Consider the following 22,478-nt stretch of genomic DNA (forward strand, 5'->3'; position numbering starts at 1 on the left):
ACTTACAATTGGTGGCTTGAGAACAGTTGTATCAACGTTGTGGTTCTTGTTCGTAGCTAGATCGGATCTTACTCGAAAGCCCCAAGCCACATAAAATATGCAAACAAAATTAGAGGCGTCTAACTTATTTTTGTAGGGGCATGTGATGTGATATGGCCATGATTATATCTGATGTATGAGATGATCATTATTGTATTGTGGCAACCAACACGAGGCTTATGGTTGTCTTTAATTTCATATTGATACATCATGTTGTAGTTTTATTTCAAAGTAGTTGTAATAGTTGCTACAAGTGGTGGACAACCATGAAGACGACGACATGGACCTTGACGCTCCGCCGATGATGATGGAGATCATGTCCGTGCTTTGGAGATGAAGATCAAATGCGCAAGATAAAAGGGTCATATCATATCACACTATGAATTGCATGTGATGCTAATCCTTTTTACGCATCTTGTATTGCTTAGATCACGATAGTAGCATTATAAGATGATCCCTCTCACTAAAACTCAAGATAATAAAGTGTTCGTTCTTAGTTAGCACCATTGCTAAGACTCGTTGTTTCGAAGCATCACGTGATGATCGGGTGTGATAGATTCAACGTGTGCATACAACGGGTACAAGCCAGATTTGCACATGCGGGAACTAAGGTTTAGCTTGGCGAGCCTAGCAAATACAGACATGGCCTCGAAATAAGGCAAACCGAAGGTAAAGCACGAGTCATATAGATGATATGATTAACATGTTGATGTTCGCCATTGAAGCTACATCATCTCTCGTGATGATCGAACTTGGTGTAGTGGATTTGGTTCGTGTAATCACTAATGCAATGTGAGGGATGTTGTTTTGAGTGGAAGTTCACCTAGTTAAAATGAAGAATTAAAATTAAACTTAATTTATCATGAACTTAGTCTAAATTGTATTTGATTTTGTTTTGTAGAATTGGCATCCATTTTCTACTTTGCGCTAGGCTTGTAATTGAGATAGAAACATTGTTAAATCTGACAAGTAACTGTACAGACTGGTACCATATTGTTAAAGAATCAAGTAAATGATTAAGTCCTATTGCAAATTTTTGGTAACCCTCAAATTTCTAATCCAAAGATAAATGGTTTCAATTAGTATCTAAAATTATCTTGTCTCCGTGAAACTTGATGTTCAAATCCGTTTGAAAAGTAAGGAGCTGAAAAGTTTGTTTTTAGAAAGAAGCAAGGTGTGAGATATATATGATATCTAAGACCTTGTTACAAGATGATAGAATATAATTTAGTGAGACTACATAAACTCATAAATTTTATGGGAATGTATGAAGGTCGAAAACGCTAAGCGTCCCGATACTCCAACTAGTTGTGCACTAACATTATTCGCGTATCTACATAAGAGCCATAGTGGCTACATCATGAAGTTGTCAAGATTTGATAGATAAAAATATAAGCGAAATTATTCACCACATTAAAATATTACTAATAGTGAAATCCGAAACACTTGTCATGTGATGATCAACTTCAAAGTACGAAACTCAATGGTGTTGGTATTTGACCAACAATCCTAGAAAGAGAAACTACAAAAGATTTTGGCAGAAAGAAATAAAAGACTAGAAAGTCTAGCTCATGTGTATATAGATGACATACATGCTATGAATGTATTCTTTGATTGGTCACACAATGGATTTTTTGGGTATTTGTACCATATCGGTTGGTATGAGATGTCATATAATACAACGCAATATAAGAATACAATGGCCTAAGTGACTGTAAAGGAATATGGTAATAATGCACGTCTGGAACAAAATAAAGTGTTATTGTGTTCATCGTTGGCATTCTACCTAGATCTTCGGATTTATTATAAAGAAATCAATAACTGCTATTTTTCTCTGGTCCAATAAAATCAATGAGTTGTTTAAATTATGACCGTACTTCATGTATGACAGATAAGTTATTATAAATCTTAATGGTGAAACACACATGCATAACACTGACGCTAAAATAACATAGGCAAATGATCAGAATTCTACTTATTTGTGGAACCACCATTTAGGTCATGTTAGAAAGGAACACATGAAGAAACTCCGTGCAAATGAATTTTTGGAGTCATTTGATTTTGAATCGTTTGACACTTGCAAATTTTTTCTAAGAAGAATAACTAAAACACCGTTCATAGGCCAAGAGTTGAAAGGTAAACTAGTTTAGTGAAAACATGCATGATGATGTATATGGTTTATTAAGCATAGCTATGTGCGGAAGATTCGTATACTTCATAAAACTTCCAACAATGAATCAAGAAGATATATGAGGATATATTTGGTTGATAAGAAAGGAGTATGAAACATTTGAAAAGGTTCAAAAAAATTCAGCACGAAGTGGTAATCATCGTAATGGAAAAATAAAATATCTATGATTCGATCATGGTGGAAATATTTGAATTACGACTCTTAGAGAACATCTAAGAGAGTTGTGAAATAGTTCCATGACTCACGCTTCTCGAAACACCATAGTTATGATGGATTAAAATAAAATAATGCCATTATATTTTTGTGGATTATATGGTGAAATTAAAATAAAATAATGCCATTATATTTTTGTGGATTATGCTTTAGAAACTACCACTTTTACAATAAATAGAGCGTCATCATAATTCGTTGAAATGACACCATATGAGTTATGGCATGGGTATAAACCCTAATAGTCCTTTCTTAAATTTTGATATGCATAACATAAGTAAATGAGTTTACAACCAAAATCGGAAAATATCTTTGATTGGTTTTCCCAGATAACAAATTGGAAATTCTTTCCACTATGAAGTCAAAGACAAAAAGTTTTTGTCGATGTTTCTTACTTACTTCCAAGAAATTGTTTCTCGTGAAATATTTTGGTGGGAGGACAATGAAACTCGATAAGGTTGATGAACCTGAGCAACATGAGCAGAGTAGCACAACATCGGAAATTGTTCCGGAAGCAGCCACGACGCTCATGGCTCCCACGTCTACAAAGTGTTATATCCATGAAGATCGAAGTACCTATTGAGCCTTGTAGGTATGGTTGATTTTGTGATCAATTAAATGATTTGTGGACAAATGATTGATTTTGAACAATGATAAACCAACTGCATACAAAGAATCTATGATGGGCCCTGACTCCGTTAAAATGACTAAGTGCCATGCCATCCAAGATAGTATTTATAATCAAGCTTGGAGCTTGGTAAACCTTTTGAACGAATAAATATTGTTTTGAAAGTAAATGGATCTATAAAATTAATGGACATGGATGCAATATCGTTGAAGAAGCTCGACTTGTCAAAAAGTTGTTTGCGACTAAGTTCAAAGAGTTAACTGTGATAAGATTAGATCTTCCGTAGCGATTCTTATAGTCTATGTGGATTATTCTAGTAATCGTTACTTATTTCTTTTATTAGATATGTTAGTAGGATGACAGAAATACATTCCTTAGCAGAAGTATGTATTAAAGGTGTATACAAGATAGAACTGAGAGTTTTGCTAGTCCGTAGAATACTAGATAGGTATACAAACTTCACTGGATGAAGTGAGTATCCTGTAGTTGAAATCTTCATCGGATGAAATAATCAAAGAATTTTGGCTTTATTGGAAACGATGAAGGTGCTTGCATTTGCAAGAAATTAAATGGGAGCGCTAAGACATATTACATATCATTGATTAAAAATGATGTAATTTTGTACTTGATATGATTAAAAGGTTTCGTTCAAAATTAACTTCAATGAAAGAATATGGACTAAAAACATATTTAGCGTCAAGATCTATGAAGATAGAGTGAAGCGCATAATAAGTTTAAGTAAAAGTACATAGAAGAAATATTGAAATAGTTCAATATGAAAACGTCAAGAAGGTGTTCTTTTCCTTGTGAAAGTTTAACAAGACTTGAATGTATTTGACACTAAATGAGTAAAAATACATGAGTGATTTTAGATCATGAATAATATGTACACAATCAGATATCTTGTGCTCTAGAGTGTTATGAGTATATACCGGAATGATTCATGTGATGATCATTGAACAACATTAAGAATATCCCTGAGTGTCTTGGAAGAGCCAAGGATATATATAATTTTGTATGAGGTGATGAGAAACAAAACTTTGTAAGGTGTTGCACCGATATTAGTTTGGTCACATATAAAAATAAATTGCAATCTCAATTAAGCTAAGTGTTCATTAAAATGTAGCACAATGAGCTAGAAGAAGTCTATGCTAGATTTAGATGAGTTATAAATATTGTGACGGATTCTACAAACGAAACCAGATTATATCATTGTTTTGACAATGACAAAGGGTGTCTGAGTCAAGGAGGTCTTTTAGAACTTGGTGTAGTTCCGGTAATGTCAGAATTATGAAGGTATATTGTGTGTAACATTATTAGTAACATATTTTCAGACCGCGAAATTAAGGTTTCACCAGAAGACCAAACATATACAATTAATGTCAACTCATTTGAAAAATAAGTAATGTGTGGAGACGCAAATAAATTTAAAAATACATACGTTTCTGAGCGTGTCAGATTCGTTGACTGAAACCTCTCCCATTAGCAAAACATGATAAACACCAGAAGACCATGGTATGTCTCTTAGATGATGTCATGCAGATTGGTGATAAGGTTGTCGTCATCATAAATATCTTTCAACCCCGAAGCGATGTAGGTGTGGAGAATATAGATGTTTTCAAAGACTACAAACACACCTAGAATTTTATTCTTAATAAGATTTTTTCGTAGTTAACTTGCTATGTATAGATTTAGGTAGAGGGCGCAAGCACTTAGCTTCCCTCTTTTAGAAAATGAAGTTTTATATCGTAAATATTACTGATGCAAATGGAATTTGATATCTTAAATGCAACGGAAATTATGATTTCAGTGAGATTGAGCATGGATTTGTTAAAGCTAATTGTGATTAAGTGTTTTCGTGGGGATTATTAACACACAATTAAGGCAAAATGTTTCTATGTGCTTAGTTATATAGTTGTCCATTAATGTACCGAGGCGTTTTCATCTTGGTGCCACATACACATCGCGTGGAGTATCGATATATGTCATGTGAAAAAAGTGTCAGGTCTGCACTTTCCGTGATGGAGTTATTCTGGTGGATTTTTCTCGAGCCATGCACAATAGAATAGGTGATTTTTTGAGGTACTTATCTATCATTCTTAGCTGGCTTTCGACTCATGGTATTTAACTTTCAAGTTATTCTTGAAAGCTTTTTTTTTGTCACTCAAATGGTACAAATGTGTACCTGCCAGAATTATGAACACAAGCGATAGTTTACCACACCAGTCTACCAAAATTTCATTTGGTTCGAATATAAATCATGAAATTTGTAATATATTCTCCTAAATGAATGTAGGAGTAAACATAGTTGAGTTTTGGCCAAATCCCTTCATATTTGGCAAATTTTAGCCAAATCTCTTCTTCTCAACTTGTTTGTCTCGACGAATTGGAAGATTTGCAGCACGGGCGCTTTCGCTGACCGAACATCTCCCTCGCACCCAATCCCCAAATCCACACACCCTCTTTCCCTTTCCCACTCCATCCAAACCCCAAACCCCCACGCGCACCGGCGTTCGCCGGAGAACCTCGCCGCCGGCAGCCGCCATGCCGCCCCCTCTCCAGGCCCACCGCATGCTCCTCTCCCACCGCCGCATATCCCCCGCCCCTCGCCGCCGCTTCACCGCAGTCTCCTCCCTCTCCTCCGCCCCCGCCAAGACCGCGGTGGCCCCGGGCCCGCCCCCCTCTTCCATCCTCTCCATCCGCGACTCGCTCCTCTCCGGCGAGAGGTCCGCGGCCGACATCACTTCCGAGTACCTCTCCCGCCTCCGCCGCACCGAGCCGAGCGTGCGCAGCTTCATCCACGTGGCGGACGCCGCCGCCGAGCGGGACGCGGAGGAGCTCGACCGGAGGATTGCCTCCGGCGGGAAGGATGCGGTGGGACCGCTCGCTGGGGTCCTCGTGGGCGTCAAGGATAACCTCTGCACCGTCGACATGCCCTCCACTGGCGGGTCGCGGATACTGGACGGGTTCCAGCCCGCGTACGACGCCACGGCAGTGCGGCGGCTGCGGGACGCGGGCGCCATTGTGGTTGGGAAGACTAACCTTGACGAGTTTGGCATGGGGAGCACCACCGAGGGCTCCGCCTACCAGGTTTGGAGGCTCATTGAATAAATTCTTACACCGTTTGGTCCAGATTTTTCAAGTTTGCATCTGCACCATTTTAGGTTGACCAATGTGCTAAGGATGGTAAATGTGTATTTATGTTGGTTTGTAGAGGTCAATTACATGTACTTGCAAATTAAACCTCAAGTGTTTATTGGCGTGTATGAAACTTCTTGCTGCTTTCGAACTCTATGGACATAACCTGTAACTTCCGCTGCTGCCTACTGCATCATTCTTGCAATATTGTTATGGGGTGATATAACACTAACATATATACAATGAAACCTCTTGCTGCTTTCCAACTTTGTGGACATAACCTTGTACTTTCCACTGCTGCATACTGCGTGATTCTTGAGATATTGCTATGAGGTGATATAACACTAACAGATAACCATGATGGTATGCAGGTGACAAAAAACCCTTGGGACGATTCGCGCGTTCCTGGAGGATCCTCTGGTGGTTCTGCTTCTGCCGTTTCCGCTAGACAATGTGTGGTGTCCTTAGGGAGTGATACTGGTGGAAGTGTGAGGCAACCCGCATCGTTCTGTGGTGTAGTAGGATTGAAGCCAACTTATGGCCGGGTATCTCGTTTTGGCCTGATGGCTTATGCTTCCTCACTGGATGTTGTGGGATGCTTTGGATCGTCAGTTTTTGACACTGCTACCATGTTGTCAGTAATTGCTGGCCATGACAAAATGGATTCAACCAGTAGCTCTCATGTAAGGACACTGAAACTTCACCTGAACTTACACTTACCATTTTTTTTTTTTTTAATTTCAGTGCAGGTATGTTTTCTTCTGGTTTAATTGGGGAACCACTTATACTTTCTTTAAGTTCATTCAGTTTAGTAACTGTGAATAAGAAACAGCCTGTAGCCACATATACATGTACGAAACAAGAAAAACAATATGACCATAATTTGCCGGATGAGATATTTTCTCGTGTTGACAACTGTCGTTCTTTATGGGACTGGATATCTTGTTGTCTATTAATCTATTTCGTTCACATTAATCAGACCTTCAGTTTGTCATTTGGTTGATGCACATATCGTGTTAACTGTCGATGACTGTAAATTCTCAGTTAACATTCTGTTAAGTTTTTTTTTTTTGGGGCAGAGGCTTCTCATCTCAACCTATAAAGTGCTAATGCAATTCACCCACTATATGTAATTGAAGTACACATCACACACAGTGGTTTTATTTTTGCGATCATGAACTTCCTTTATTTCATTTGTTTTGGGATCTATATCTCTGCAAGTGGATTTGGAACCAGTAGATCTTGAAGCAAGAAGACAGAATAACTTGGCTCATTGCTTCTGAATTTGATCTGTCATCTCACTTTCTCAGGATGTTCCAGACTATAGATCAGATTTGGTTTCTCTAAATCTACTAGAATCAAAACCGTTAAATAATTTGAGAATTGGGATTATTCAAGAAACTCTTGGAGAGGGTGTGGACACTGGAGTCATATCATCAATCAAGGCTGCAGCTTCACACCTGGAACAATTGGGATCGGTAGTGGAAGAGGTTTGTTGCTTCCATCTTGCTGTGAAAAAATGATAAGAATAGATGAAGAAGGATATACTTTCTTATTTTACAAGGGATTCTGAAAATAACGTAAAATCTAGAGTGAACAATTTTTTTCAACTCATTTCAGGTTTCTCTGCCTTCATTTTCTCTTGGCTTACCAGCATATTACATACTGGCATCTTCCGAAGCCTCATCTAATCTGTCACGCTATGATGGTATCAGGTGATCTTGCTACACTCGAACCTCATACTTTTCCAATTATTTTCAGATTTGGAAATATTTATGTTCTCGGAAATTTATTTTCAGATATGGAAAGCAGGTTTCAGCTGATGAATTGAATGAGCTTTATGGCGATTCCCGGGCCAGTGGTCTCGGTCACGAGGTACAGTACCTCCACCCCCTCCCCATCTCTCATTATCTGCTCTTACTGTGCGCAAATGGACATTTGTACATGTAAACTGTTCTGTGCTGAAGTGGGAAACGTAGCCAGTTCAGTTATGTTCTCAAATTCATGCATGTGTTATCTGAGAACCACTTTACCAAGGTGCATGCTTAGGAGTAGTGCTATCTCTGTGTACTTAACACTCCTATCCATGTCGCTACGTGTACAGTAATGTGGAGATTAAGGAAGGATCACAACAGTTAAGGGGCTAGTCACGTTTTCCATAAAGTTTGCTACAGTATTGGTTATGCACTACCAACTAGATCGTTGTTTGTGTACAATCTATGATTTAAGGTCAGGAGAGTCTTATCTTCTACTCCGTACTATCTAAAAACAAAACTTGCAATTAGATCATTGGTGGTGTGCATCGTACTACGTAGAGACCGAGAGTTTGTTAACTTCCTATCTAAGATAGAGCCACTTGATCTGAAGTAGCGCACTGCTTTAAGCAATTTGCAAGTACAGCCTGCATTGTACATGAACCTAAACTCAGATGAATTTAGAATATAGCTTGATCCCTCGTCAAGCAGAGCTTCAAATTTGGCACACATAAATTCAGACACACATACATGCCATGGTCATATTATGTTGTTAAGTGATGCTCGCCTACCAATTCTGGGCATGCCATGTCTGTGACAGCATGCTAGGTGGAATTTTAACTGTACTAATGTTAATATGGATATCATGCTGGCTAAATCTGCAATACCATAATCAATGAAAAAGAAGCACGGTTCTGTGGCTACACTGGGTGCATTTTTAAGCTTTTTTGTTTTATACCACGATCATGGTTGGTGGTATATTACCTGAGAAAATACCCCTGATAAATCGCATATAAATACTATTTGGATTGCTCTTTTCAGGTCAAAATGAGAATTTTGATGGGAACTTACGCATTATCTGCTGGATACTATGATGCCTACTACAAACGAGCGCAGCAGGTAACAGTTAGAAAAGTAACATCCAATGCAAAAGTTACATTTGTATTATTTTACGTCTTAACCGACAAATTTACATTGTAGTAGGTGAGGACATTGGTTAAGAAAAGCTTCGAAGAAGCTTTGAAGAGATACGATGTTCTTATTTCACCTGCTGCTCCATCAGCAGCCTACAAGATAGGTATGCTATTGTTTGCTCATGTAATAATCTCTTCCTCTCCTAAAAAGGAGTATGGTCCTTTCCCTGCTTTCTTTCCACGTTGATAGTCCGAGCTTTTTTGGCAGGTGAAAAGACAAATGATCCATTGGCTATGTACGCTGGAGACATCATGACGGTATGAATTGTTGAATGCACAATTTGTTGATCTATTACTGCAGACTTATCTGTATGTTGGCTGTTGTTCCAAAGCAACATATTGCCTGCTACATCTTGTGAACTTAGTTTGGCTTATTGGTAAAACTACTGCGTGGAAGTAGAATTCTGCTCATGGTCATTTGGGGTGTTGAAGTTACCATGTCAGTGAATCTTAAAGAGTGTTGCGCAATCTGATGACTGATGCAGGTCAACGTTAATTTGGCCGGGCTCCCTGCATTGGTAGTGCCTTGTGGATTTGTCGAAGGTGGATCTGCGGGTCTCCCAGTTGGACTTCAGATGATTGGATCCCCCTTTAGTGAGGTAATACAAGCATATTGTTGTTGTTGAACATGAATGTTGTTGCACCGTTCCAGGATTAGTGCAGTTTCCCTTTTCCACAGATGTTCTTCTATTAGGAGAACCAATTGATGATATATTTTCTTCAATTTAGGGGAATTTGCTGAGAGTAGGCCACATCTTCGAACAAACACTGCAAGATGTCAGTTTTGTTCCACCAATGTTGGCCGATCTCTAGCTGCTATGTTGAGATGGTACTTTTCATGTTGATTTTGGGCCTCACTAGAGCTACTCCTGCAAGTCATGTGGTCCATTGCTGCAGTTTTGATATATGTTCAATGTGTTTGCTGAGGATATTAGTTCTTGCGAATTTGAAGATTTCTCCATAGGAGTTGTTGATAGCTGCCATGTACACGTATGCAAACAACAGCTGCACTGTACACATTCAATATTGGCGCACATCAATGATAGTTTGTAATCTGATTTTTTGTTAGTACGAGTGGTTCATGACTTCATGTGCATCATGTCGTGTCTGAGTGTATCCTCTCTGTTTAGATGCAGCACGTCATGTACTGATGGTTAAGTTTTTTTGCTCTTCTAAATAAACGATTGAATCTTTTCTGTTAACATGGAAAATCACCCCAAAATAGTCAATGGAATCCTTGATTTACCTTGAGCATAATTTTTAATCTTAATTTAGTGCCAAATTGTACCGTAACATCACATCCACAACCTATGCCAGAAGGAGGTAATGCTAATTGCCAAATGTTTGCACCACAAAAACTTGACAAAAGGATACAAAGCACTCAAGTGTACAACCAGAAAGAATACACAAGTCTGCGGCAGTGCAGCTTCACAGTTGAAGTCTTCTCAATAAATACGTAGCTAAAACGAGCATGCAGGGAAAATAAAATACAAATACAAATGAATTTACTAACACAGCTGCGCATAGCCGCTTCATGCTAAATTTCATCTGCAATGTTTGGTTCCAACGTACAAATTATTTTGGGTCCTGGATGGCCAGAATTCAGGTTACCGCCTGAAGCAAAACCTCCGCCACCCTATAAACAGATGCGATTCTGGAGCTCCAGCACCGGAACTTATTGTTTCCATCACTGCAAGGAGAAGAAGCGACATACAATTAAAGAATCGAAAACAAAGCAGGGTGCCACTGGAAGGAGAAAAGGTAAAAAAACAAAAAAAAACATAATGGTAAAGAAGCAGAACTGATGTAGAGTAATTTTCGATATGTGAAGGCAGCAGCAACACACAATTACCCTCGCCTATGCCTAGTTTATATTCTGGCAGTGCCCTAGCATCCCTTGAAAAAACTGGATCCTATCAACTAGCAAGTCTAGGCAACTGAACCACACATGTTCTAGGTTGCTCTCATATGTGACACAGAAGAAACATCTAAGCAAGAGTATCATGGCATTGGCAACAAAGTAGACTGCATCTATGCCTAAACAGAGAGTTCCAGCAATTAGTAGCATGGCTTCAACTGTATTTCTGACATGGAAAATGGCCTATATTCTAGTTAATTCAGACAGTTGAAAATCAAGATTTTGAGTTCAGGTCCACAATGGCTTTAACGAACTTTTGTTTTACAAAGATACAACTCAGCAACTTATATACAGTAAACTAGCGGTCAGGCAAACCAACAGATGAAGTTTTTTTCTGAGAGATAAATTAATATATGACCTTTAAAGAACAAGATTCAACTTAGTGTTACCCAGACACTCAATTAGTCATCTCCCGCAAGTAACCTGAGTACCAAATCTGGCACCCAAGAGGATTTCATGCAAAGAAAAATTCATGATGCTAGCGCTAACCCCATCTTTCTCCGAGAGATCAGCCTTCCCCTATCTTCAGACGCTGGTCTCTTTTCTACTTTGTTTTGACAAGCATGCGAAACTAGTTTGTTGTCTGATTGGCGCTTTGTCAATTTGTTTATGACATGTTGTCCCATTTATTGGTTTATTATTATATACGGGAGAGAGTTGGGGTAGCACCGATTGAAGAGAAGCTGGTCCAACATCATCTCAGATGGTTTGGACAATATCCAACGGAGGCCTCCGGAAGCGCCAGTGCATAGCGGATGGATAAAGCGTGCTGAGAATGTTAAGAGGGGTCGTGGTAGACCAAACTTGACATGGGAGGAGTCCGTTAAGAGAGACCTGAAGGTTTGGAATATCGACAAAGATTTAGCCATGGACAGGGGTGCGTGGAAGTTAGCTATCCACGTTCCGGAACCATGACTTGGCTTCGAGATCTTATGGGTTTCAACTGTAGCCTACCCCAACTTGTTTGGGACTGAAAGGCTTGGTTGTTGTTGTTGTTGTTGTTGTTGGACAGTCATCCACCAAAGAACTGTCGTTCCGAAACGACAATGCTTGTTTGGTATATTTTATCTATCAGGAATGAATATACGTGAACATACAAGAGTTGTGGGTCCTCTTTTATACCATGTGCCTAACATGCTAATACATTTGTAATGTAGTATCATACGCTAAATCTTTTTTTCCCCTTCTGAGGGTGCCTCCTATTTAACTAATTAGTAATATATCTGAGAGACCAACCTTCCCCTAGCTCCAGGTCTGGTTTTCCTCAATCTCTATGCATACAGGAGCTACACAATAGTGGGTAGTCATCTAATAGGTCAGGCTATTTTTAGGAGAAGCATAAAACTACTCAACACGAAACTATTGCATGTATAATAATTGCGGAGGTTTTGCACATCATTGCTTATTTTTACGCAACATCAATATTTGTGTGTATACAAGAGCAGCTGTCCTTTTTTTTTGACAAGATATCACTCTGTTCCACAATATAAGCCGTTTTGGCAAACTAAAATAGTTCGCCAAAACGGCTTACATTATGGAACAGAGGTAGTAGAAGGTAGACCTAGCTTGTTGTCTGATTTGCGCTTTCTAATTTGTTTATGATGTGCTACTATCCCACTCATTGGTTTAATACCATGTCATATCCTAACATTCTGAGGAATGCATCATAGGTGACTAAGAAACAAGACAAGGGCAATGAAATATCATTGGATAGTGGTTACTAACATTAGAAGTGAGAACCTTATGGAGTACACGATTGATTGAATAAGCTACCGCAATGCAAGGCTACCAAACCCTCTAGGTGTACAATTGTTTGCACTTGTGATTCTATATGTTGTTTATGTTTAATGGACAGGACAACCATCCACCTAAGAACTATTGTTCCCAAATCAGCAATCCTTGTTCGATACTACAATCAAATGAACTAAAGCAGCAGCACAACACATCTATGATCTATCTGTGAGAGGTCTGATTTCTAGTCCTAGATCCAAAACGAGTGCACAATGTTATTACTACTCACCGATTGAATAATTGGGGATAAGAGGGGTGATCAGATCAGAAGATGATGTCTTCGTCCTTGTCGCCACCACCAGCCAGTATGTTGGCCGCGGCCCCCGTGGAGATGCCCCTCTTGAGGGCCAGATCCTCCGCCAGCTGCTCCTCGGCGAACTGCCTGGCGGCGATCATCTGTCGCTCGACCTCCCTCCTCTTGTACCCCTGGATCTTCTTGAGCCTGAAGAAGTCCTCACGCTCGAGCTCGTCCAGCTCGCCCTTGATGTACGTGATGGTGTTCTCGAGCCTGGGCTTGACGACGTTCTCCAGTGCGTTGACACGTCGGTTGGTGGTCTTGATGGCCTCGTCGAGGGTGAGGAAGGAGGTCTGGAGCGAGGCGAGCTCGACGAGCACCTCGATGGCCTTGACGTGCGCGGCGCGGCAGGCGGTGACCTGCTGGCCCCCGCGGGCGAGGCCGGTGAGGGCGGGGGAGGCGTTGGAGGGCCCGCCGGAGGCGCCGGCGGGGTCGACGAAGTGGGAGAACTTGGGGAGCTTGACCCCGGCGACGTTCTCCTGGTGGGAGCGGACGCGGAGGGAGGCGGAGCGGACGGACTGGAGCACGACGTGGCGCACGCCGTCGCCGGCGACGTACTTGGCCTCGGCGAGCGAGAAGGAGGAGGCGCGCATGGCCTCGCCCATGGACTCCTTGGTGGCGACGATCTTCTTGAGGATGGCGCGGAATTGGACGGTGAGCGCGTCCGACTTCTTCTTGAGGAGCGCGTGGCCGCGGGTGGCGCCGATGAGCCGCGCCTTCACCACCCCCAGCATCGTCACCGTCGGCACCACATTCAGGCGCTGGCTCTGCCCCGACATCGCGCCGCCGCCGCCGATTCGCCGGGAGGTCGCGGTGGACGGAGATCTGAGGGGAGACGGGGAGGAGAAGGAAGGGGATCGCGGAGGGGCAGATGGGAAGGATTATTACGTTCCGAGTTGGATCGGAATAATAGTATTGTTTTGTCTGGAGTTGTAAAGAAAAATCTTTTCTTTTTCGTGATACACAAATTGAACGAAAAAAAAAAGTGAGTTAGATTGAGACACGTCTCCATGTCCGGGTTCGTGTAGCGGTTTGCCAGGGTGTGTGTCTCAAGTCTCAACATTGGCTCTTTTGAATAAAAAAACAATTTATCGTTTATTCCGATTCTAGAGATGGATAGTCTATGCCCCGTTTCAAAAAATGAAACATATGTTTTTTGAAGAATAATAAAGTCATTAATATAGGAGCAATTCCTTTGGTGTCTTACGGATCCAAAGATAAGCATCCCACATTTCTTTCGGTAGAATAGACTACATCCATCAAAATTTGGAGAAAACTAGACAAAACATGAAACTATACACCATGATCTCTTCATCTTGCGTATAAATTCGAGGAAAACTTTGGTAGGATCAGGTTTTAGATAGGACATATGAGAACTTTTTTTTTTTGAAAAGACAAACCATGTCCATATATTCTGAAAGGAAGATAACAACACACATTTGTGTTACATATGCAAGCCCCCAAAAAAATCAGCTTCAAATTCGGCTTATATGGAGAACAAAAAAAAGATAAATTTATGTGTGAATAGTGTGAAATACTTTTCTACCATAGTGTGAAGATGGCAACCACCTTGATCATTTGTAGACTTGTAGTGGCCGAGCTAGCATGGTTGAAGGGTGGGGTGGATCCCACCCTAAGATTTGGCCTAACCCATATGTTTTCTATAAGAAAAGTAAGAAAAAAAAAAGGAAAAAACCAACTCAATTAAGGCCAGCCCCACCCTAGCAAAGTGGGCTTGATTATCCACTGATTATTTGGCTTGTAACCCATGAATGGTCATACATAATAGCCCTTTGACTTTATTCAAGAGTTGCCATATTCCAAGTTTCATACTTATATGTAAAATACTACACATAAAATTCATGCGTGTAAGTACAAAATCAACTCGCAAAAGGACACTGCTAAGGAATGGTATTGTTTGACCTTTGTTTCATTTCCTTCCTTCAAAATGGAGCGAAAATTGTCGGGGCAACTTTCCATAGCATGGTCTTGAATTTTTCAACACACTTGGGGATATTACATAGATTACTATGGGGTACATGAAACAGACTTTTATTGAAAAAACTCTTACACACCTCTAGTTCAAAATTTAATTGCCTTTTTCCCAAAATTCATTTAAATGTGAGAATGTAGCAAAAATCTAGGAAATTCCAAATCTTGGGAAAATATCCATTAAATGTAGTCTACTTTGAGCAAAAGTTAGACACTAATTTTTATTATTATTAACCACAACCAAAAAAAATGTCGATAAATGGGTGCGCATCAGCAAAAGATGTACCACGGATTTTTTCGAACGGGTCGGCCCGGTTAAGATGAGTAGGCCGGCCCAGTTAATCTTGATGGGCCTCCCCAATTAAAATTCAGTGGGTTGGCCGGGTTAAGATGAGTATAAAGAGGTGCCCCATCCTCTCAAATCAGAAGTTGAGGCTCTCCCCTCTCCCTCTGAAGTTCTGTAATAGTAGAATTCCAAGGTTGGCTATCTCTCTTCCTCTTATCCACATACGCGAGAAGGCTTAGCTATCCTCGCTGCAAGTGCCATGTCGTGGATGGTGAAACTCACGCAGATGCAAGATTGTATCTCCGTATGCACATATACCGAGGAAGCGAAAGTTCGTTTCTCGGAACAAGGAAGAGGCATCCTCGCGTCTGGTTGGGATACACCTAAGGCAGGATCAGAATTGTCACCAAGCCCTTATCCACTACGGGAAAAATCATCGATGCCGTGCACCAGGGCTTTGCCGTGCGCTGATGCACGGCAAAGAATCCTTTGCCGTGACACTAGGGAGAAGAGTGCACGGCAAAGAAGACAGTCACGGCAAAATAACTAAGGTCTCACGGCAAAGAAACGCGGCACGGCAAAATCCCAGAAAAATGCACGGCAAAGACCAAAGGCACGGCAAAGACTAGAAATAACACACGGCAAAGAAAAACGCACGGCAAAGACCAGAAAATGGCCCACGGCAAAGAAAATACACGGTACACCGTCAGGCGGGGTCCACCTCTACTGCGCATTCGACGGGGCCGTGGTGACGGAAGGGCTTTGCCGTGTGCTTTACCGTCACGCACGGCAGAGATTTGAATTACCAAATATTATTTTAGCGCGAAAATTTCCCGCTATTTGTTTTTATAACCCTCGAAAATGGCCTGCCCGAATTATTCAACGCGGGAACTACGTTTGCCGTGTGCAACGCACGGCAAAGACTTCTTTGCTGTGCAATGTTACACGACAAAGGCTTCTTTGTTGTGCAAAAATTGCATGGCAAAGACCAAAGCTCTGTGCCAAGATACACTGAGCAAAGTTTCCGTGTTCTGATTGGCCAGAATCTGATCCCACGGATCATGCCCAGTGACCATCGGATCAATTTAGATCTAACGGTTGTTTCTCTTCCCCACCAAACCTTATCCTCTCATTAAAAAATAAACCTTATCCTCTCTCTCTATTTCCTCACCACGCACAACCCACACGGCACCACCAAATCCCCTCTCTCTCTCTCGTTCTCTCCACGGGCCGCTCCCCAAAATCCCTCTGAGTCCGTGCGCCGCCGCAGCCTTCAATCCCCTCCGTGCACCACCGCCGCCTTGAAGCCCCTCTGTGCGCCGCCCTCCTGAAGCCCCTCCCTGCGCTGCCGCCGCTCGCCTCCTCTCCCGCGCCCCTCCCTTCTCCACCAAGGACGACAGCACGCGGCCGACCGCAGCAGGGAGCCAGGGATCAACTGCAGCCGGCCACCCCTCCGTCCGACCTCGCCGCGACCTGGACTCGCCTCCGCTGCTCCGCTCTGACTGCGAGGACCTCGCCTGCCGTTGCTCCACAACGGCCGACCTCGAGGATGGTACCCTCTCTACGCCGCCGGGATGGAGCACGAGGGAAGGACGGTGGGACGGCGCCGTCCAACCAGGTCTTGCCGGAGAACACCGGAACGGCGTCGCCGAGCTAGAGCAGAAGCTGCCGTGGGCCCTGGACGCGGTCGATGGTGGAGGCGCATGACATTTTCTTTAATACTGATGCAAATGTTTGCCGTGCGCGGCTACACGGCGAAGGACATGGTCTTTGCTGTGCGATGTTGCACGGCGAAGTCTCCTAACGGGACCCACCAGCGGTGCCGTCTCGCCCGCGACGGCGTGAAGTTACTTTTCTGTGCCGTGAGGGGTAGCTTGGCGCACGGCAATGGCTTTGCTGTGCATTTTCGCAGATGCGCACGGCAAAGACAAATTTGCCGTCCCGATTTTTGCCGTGCGACCTTTGCCGTGTAACCTCGCACGGCAAAGGCTTTGCCGTGCACTTTTGGGGTTTTGCCGTGTACTTAGGACTACACGGCAAAGCATCGATTTCCTGTAGTGATCCATTTTACTCGGTGAATTGTCATGGTTGAATCCCGTTGTCAAACCTATAGAATAGTTATTGAGTTCACGGAGGACAAGTTTTTTCACATGCATCGTTCCCAAACAAAAGATGTTTTCGAATCATTTAAAATAATAATGGAGTTGAACCATGTAACAAAGCAAGAAAAGCACACAATCAAAACCAATGGAATCACACCCAATCCTAGAGTGGTCTGCCCCATGCTTGAATGATTGCGAGTGCTTGAGATCCTGACAACAGCGCTAGAAAGAGTCTTTGATGGCAAGAAAATTACGTGTTCACCAATTTGCCGGGAGTCCATATATAGTATAGAGTGCTGTAGCAAGCCACCTTTTTTTCCCAAAGGATGACTTGGGTTTGTATCAAACACTTGTGAATGATCTCTAATGCTTAAATTTATTTATCATAAATCCACTTATTAGCGGGTCTAGCCTCTCTGCCATGCTCTGAACACCACCACAGGCCGAAAATGCACTTTTACACATGCAATTCAGCTTCTACGAGCTAGATCGCGTAATGAGTGATGCCGGCGGCATCCTCGGGATTGGACGGCGGGTGGGTCGTGTTCGTCAATCGCAGCTGCATATAGTCGCCGTACTTGAACCCCCTGTACCTTGGTGCCTCGCCGACGTTGGCAGCGAACTGCGGCAACGGCTCGACCCACTTGTCCCCATGGAGGTTGACGAAGAAGGCGAGCGAGTGCCGGTGCGTTCCCAGCTTCCTGACCACCCGGTGCGTCGGGCTCTTGAACTTCTTGTTGCTGAGAACCTGCACGATATCGCCTATGTTGACGATAATGGTTCCCTCGACTGGCTCCACAGAGACAAAGCCATCGCTGCCGAGGATCTCCAGGCCGCCAACGTCGTCCTGCAGGACGAAGGTGATGAGGGTGTTGTCCTTGTGCGGAGAGACGCCGTTGGTATCCTCTGCCGATGTTGCCGGGAAGTAGCGTATCAGCGAGAGGAAGTCGAAGTTACGGTCGTTGTTGTAGTCCGCGAGGAAACCTGGCGGGAGGCCCATGCACTCGTTCAGGATCTCTTGGATAAGCAGCCCCAGGTTGGTGAGCTTGGCATAGCATTCCTCTATCACGTCCCTGAACATGTATCAGAGGAGTTATTTTTCAGTTTCAGAAATGGTCATGCAATTTTTCAGTCAGCTCTGGAACATACATTTACTAGTATGTTTTGTGTCAGTTTAAAGTTCTTAAGATGGAATTTGAAAACAAATCACCGATGTGCTATGTTCTTCAACATGTGAATCTACGAAAATTTCACCAGAAAGTGTGGCTATTTCTATGCTACAAAAAAAAAGCTTCCAACAGCTCTTCTGCAATAAATTCAACGATTGCTTCATAACTTTACTTTACTTGCAGAAAGTTGTTTCCGGCCTTCATTGATGCAATATAATCGAAATTGATGTGCATCCGAACCTTTTCATCTGGTACGCATCCGATACTTTCCTCAACTGTGGGATGGTAGTATGGTACTGGGATCAAAGCACACACGGCCTGATCTGAACGTCGTACAAGCATAGGATAGAAAAAGATGGTATGCATAGTAGTTCCAATCTAATTTGCAGGTTCTTAGTACTCCCTCCCATCAAAATTACTTGTTGCAGCTTCGTCTAAAGGCATATGTATCTAGACAATTTTTAGTGCGTACATACATGCAAACCAGTGGCGCTGAAGAAAATATTTTTTTGGAGTGCCTAAATTATGGATTTATGTGTATTTTGCCCCCCCCCCCCCATGAACTCATGAATTTCATTTTGCCCCCCCCCCCCCCCCAGCAACTTCCAGCAAGCTCCGCCACTGATGCAAATGTAGACAAATCTAAGACAACTAATTTGGATCTAAGAAAGCATATCATTATGTTTTTTAGTACTTTGGAATGCTACAAAATGAGATGAGACCATGCAGAGCTGGTGAGAGAGAAAAGGTTATATATATTGGATTTGCTAGGTCCTTTATAGAAAAAAGTAAATGTTGGAATTGGAAAGAACTGCTGACCTGAATCCTGCAGGCTCGGCTAGGTACATGTTGAAGACGAGCTCCGGATTGAAGACGAGCAGGTACTCGTTCTTGTCAGGGGAGTCCGCGGGCGGCCGCAGGTACCCTGCCGGGAGCGGCGTACTGGACGATCCCTCCGCCGGGAGCACCTTAGACTTCTCCTCATCCGGCAGCGCGAAGTACGCCGCCGACAGCTCGAGCACGCGAGCCATGAACTCCCGCGGCACGCCGTGGTTCACGATGCGGAAGAACCCGGTGTCCATGCATGCCTCGCGCACAGCCTCGGTGGCGCGGGCACGGGCAGCGGCAGCGTCCTCGGCCGTGGAGAAAAACGGTGCCAGATCCACCACGGGGAGCGCGCCGCTGCTGCTGCTTTGTGTCGACGCCATGTGCTGCGTCGAAGGTCTAGCTAAGCTTGGTTTCTTTCTCGAGAAGGTGACCCTGGCGTCTTACGTTTCTATTGTGGAGGGGAGGAGATGGGATGATCACGTTGCGACCGCTAGGATATATAAAGCATGTGCTGAGTGATCGGTTAATGTTTGTGGAAGCCGGTCTCTGTCGGCAATAAAATAGATATGGATATGCAATCCGGAAAGAATTAATTTGCATATCTTTTTTGTGAAGAATTAATGTGCGGATAATTTTGCATCTAGGAAGAATTTATTTGCATATATATCTTTCTACGAATAAACAATTTGCATATTTTACTCGTGCGGATCTTTTTGCAACCCTAAACGCTAAGGGCATGTACAATGGTAGAGAAGACATGGATTCTCTTATCCCGCCACATCAGCTAGAGAAAGCATTAGATATAAGTCTTACAATGCATTATCTCTTACAGCCATCTCTAGCAATTAATACGAATAATAAAATTTTGGTAGGAAATTTGTTGCTAAGGGAAGACATATGTGATACAATGGAGAAAATAGTCTTCCCTTATTTCCTAAGAGATGATCCCTTAGCTAAGGGAAGACAACCTTCTCTCTCTTCATTCTCTCTCCTCCAACTAAACAAAAATCTAACGTGGCATCTCTAAGAGAAGGCTGACATCACCGCATTGTACATGCCCTAAGGGCATGTTTGGTTCAAAAGATTTCCAAGACGCAAAAACGTGAAACCAGTGAATGTCATATTGTAGCAAATCCCCCAGAAATTCAAATTTTGGAATGATAAAAAATAAATTAGATTGCTTGAATTATTTGTCTTGGTTGAAATTCCACAAGGAAATAATTTTTTAGTTGTATTTAAAAGTATTTCCAAACATAACTATTTTCATAAACATCTAGTTTCAGAATTTTTCAAAACAAACCTATTTCTGTTTTGAGGTTTTAAAAATCATAAATGATTTTATTTGATTAAACAAAAGCCCCAAACCCTATTTTGGAAAACGGCATAACAAACCATACACGGCCAAAATGTAGAAAGATATTTTTTGTGATTTAGATTTAATTGAACCCCCCCCCCCCCCCCCCCCCCCAAGGCCATTTATAACTATTTTGATTTTTAGAATGTTTCAAATGAGTTTGTGATGTTTGGGATGGATTAAGGTTTAAAGAATAGTTAAAGAAAAAAGGCAGAATAGGGTAGTTTACCTAAGACCCCATCTCTCACTCCGGATCAACCCGCCGTGGCCCATATCTTAGTCGCCATAACACTCAATACATAGGCCGTGAAGGAGGGCCTCATAGTCAACCATGTTGTTGGTGGCCGTGAAGTGAATCTGCAGCACGTACTTGAGCTACTCTTCGCTTGGTGACTCCAGGACAATGCCAGCCCCCAAGCCGTGCAGTAACTTGGAATCGTCGAAATACATCTTCCAGTAATGAGATATCGGATCCTCGGATAACTCCTGGGACTTGGTCTAATCAGCATGAAGTAGACCGAAGCTTGCGAACTTGATCACTTTCCGCGGCTGGTAGTGGATCTCATGAGTTGCGAGTTCCATCGCAACTCACTTTGTGACTCGTCCAATCGCCTCTAGCTGAGGTCACCACTATGATGACATTCTCCTAGAAGTAGTGCTTCAACTTACTCCAAGCCATGAAGACACCGTATACCAATTTTTGGTCATATGGATAGCAATGTTTCAACTCTGTTAGAATTTTAGTAAACTGGTCGTTGCACTGAAAGTGCCTTTCCGTCTTCCTTGCACTCGACCACCATGACGTTGCTGACGAGTGGTTTTAAATAGCGGACTACATGCTATAGTTGCGGCCTGCAAAAAAGGCTATAGCCACCATTTAGCGAGCTAATTCATGCCCTTAGCCGCACCTTTTAGAAAGGCTATAGTGGGGCTATAGCCGACTATTTAAAACTACGCGGTGAGTCGCCGCAGGGTAGAGCATTATGGGCTCGTTGGGGAGCGATGCTACCAAGACCGGTGCCAAGAAGAGTTGCCTTTTCAAAACCTTGAAGGTCGCATTGGTGGCAACAACTTCGTGTGTACCAACTCATTGGGACTCTAAGTGCATAGTGTTGTAGCATGCGTCTTTTTCCTACAAGGGTGACTCGAGAGTTTATGTCGAACTATCGGGGAATTGGCAAAGAATTACTCCCCTTCTCCTCTTCAAGCAATCTACAATTTTTTTTCCATAATAGACAAGTCACTACTCAAATATCAACATAGAGATATAATAGATCATGATAAAATAATATATTACATCATACATCATGTTGCCAAGAGATTATAGTGGGGGGTGATGGAAAGTTGTTGTAGATGGTGATGGAGATGTTGATGAAGACGTTGGTGATGAAAAGCAGCCCGTGGAAGAGATGGTGATGGGCGCCGACGTGGCGCCCCTTGTGGAGGGCGGCGCCCAAAGGGGGGTTGCGGCTGCCCTTGGGGACAACGATCCCTTGTGGAATGCAGCGCCCAAGGGGGCTGCGACCCCTTGGCCGTCCTTCTTCCTTGACCATGGTGCTGATCTTCAGGAGCTTCTCCCCCCTTGGAGGT

The 22,478-nt window shown here is 42.7% G+C and overlaps 3 protein-coding genes across 3 annotated transcripts; 1 reads left to right on the forward strand and 2 right to left on the reverse strand.

Moving 5' to 3' along the window:
• The first annotated feature begins 5,514 nt into the window (after positions 1–5,514).
• On the forward strand, positions 5,515–10,249 carry LOC127336941 (glutamyl-tRNA(Gln) amidotransferase subunit A, chloroplastic/mitochondrial). The gene is made up of 10 exons (XM_051363808.1): positions 5,515–6,158; positions 6,578–6,889; positions 7,517–7,696; positions 7,827–7,921; positions 8,006–8,081; positions 9,002–9,079; positions 9,164–9,257; positions 9,362–9,411; positions 9,639–9,752; positions 9,883–10,249. Exons 1-10 carry the CDS (start codon positions 5,613–5,615, stop codon positions 9,964–9,966), a joined length of 1,629 nt encoding a protein of 542 aa, XP_051219768.1. The 5' UTR covers positions 5,515–5,612; the 3' UTR covers positions 9,967–10,249.
• A 228-nt stretch (positions 10,250–10,477) lies between these two features.
• Positions 10,478–14,051, reverse strand: LOC127336942 (V-type proton ATPase subunit D). The gene is made up of 2 exons (XM_051363809.2): positions 13,092–14,051; positions 10,478–10,843 (listed from the first exon to the last, which is right to left on the reverse strand). Exon 1 carries the CDS (start codon positions 13,934–13,936, stop codon positions 13,127–13,129), a length of 810 nt encoding a protein of 269 aa, XP_051219769.1. The 5' UTR covers positions 13,937–14,051; the 3' UTR covers positions 10,478–10,843; positions 13,092–13,126.
• Positions 14,052–17,894: 3,843 nt separating this feature from the next.
• On the reverse strand, positions 17,895–19,979 carry LOC127330826 (2-oxoglutarate-dependent dioxygenase 19). The gene is made up of 2 exons (XM_051356907.2): positions 19,526–19,979; positions 17,895–18,610 (listed from the first exon to the last, which is right to left on the reverse strand). Exons 1-2 carry the CDS (start codon positions 19,912–19,914, stop codon positions 18,022–18,024), a joined length of 978 nt encoding a protein of 325 aa, XP_051212867.1. The 5' UTR covers positions 19,915–19,979; the 3' UTR covers positions 17,895–18,021.
• Positions 19,980–22,478: the final 2,499 nt, after the last annotated feature.

This window comes from Lolium perenne, chromosome 2 (genome assembly GCF_019359855.2).
Source record: "Lolium perenne isolate Kyuss_39 chromosome 2, Kyuss_2.0, whole genome shotgun sequence".
Taxonomy (NCBI): domain Eukaryota; kingdom Viridiplantae; phylum Streptophyta; class Magnoliopsida; order Poales; family Poaceae; genus Lolium; species Lolium perenne.

Coding starts and splice junctions, on each gene's coding strand:
- LOC127336941 (XM_051363808.1), top strand. CDS start 5,613: ATGCCGCCCCCTCTCCAGGCCCACCGCATGCTCCTCTCCCACCGCCGC. Junction 6,890..7,516: donor ATTCAACCAGTAGCTCTCAT/GTAAGGACACTG, acceptor TCACTTTCTCAG/GATGTTCCAGACTATAGATC. Junction 9,258..9,361: donor ATCAGCAGCCTACAAGATAG/GTATGCTATTGT, acceptor CTTTTTTGGCAG/GTGAAAAGACAAATGATCCA.
- LOC127336942 (XM_051363809.2), bottom strand. CDS start 13,936: ATGTCGGGGCAGAGCCAGCGCCTGAATGTGGTGCCGACGGTGACGATG.
- LOC127330826 (XM_051356907.2), bottom strand. CDS start 19,914: ATGGCGTCGACACAAAGCAGCAGCAGCGGCGCGCTCCCCGTGGTGGAT. Junction 18,611..19,525: donor GCCGAGCCTGCAGGATTCAG/GTCAGCAGTTCT, acceptor ATACATGTTCAG/GGACGTGATAGAGGAATGCT.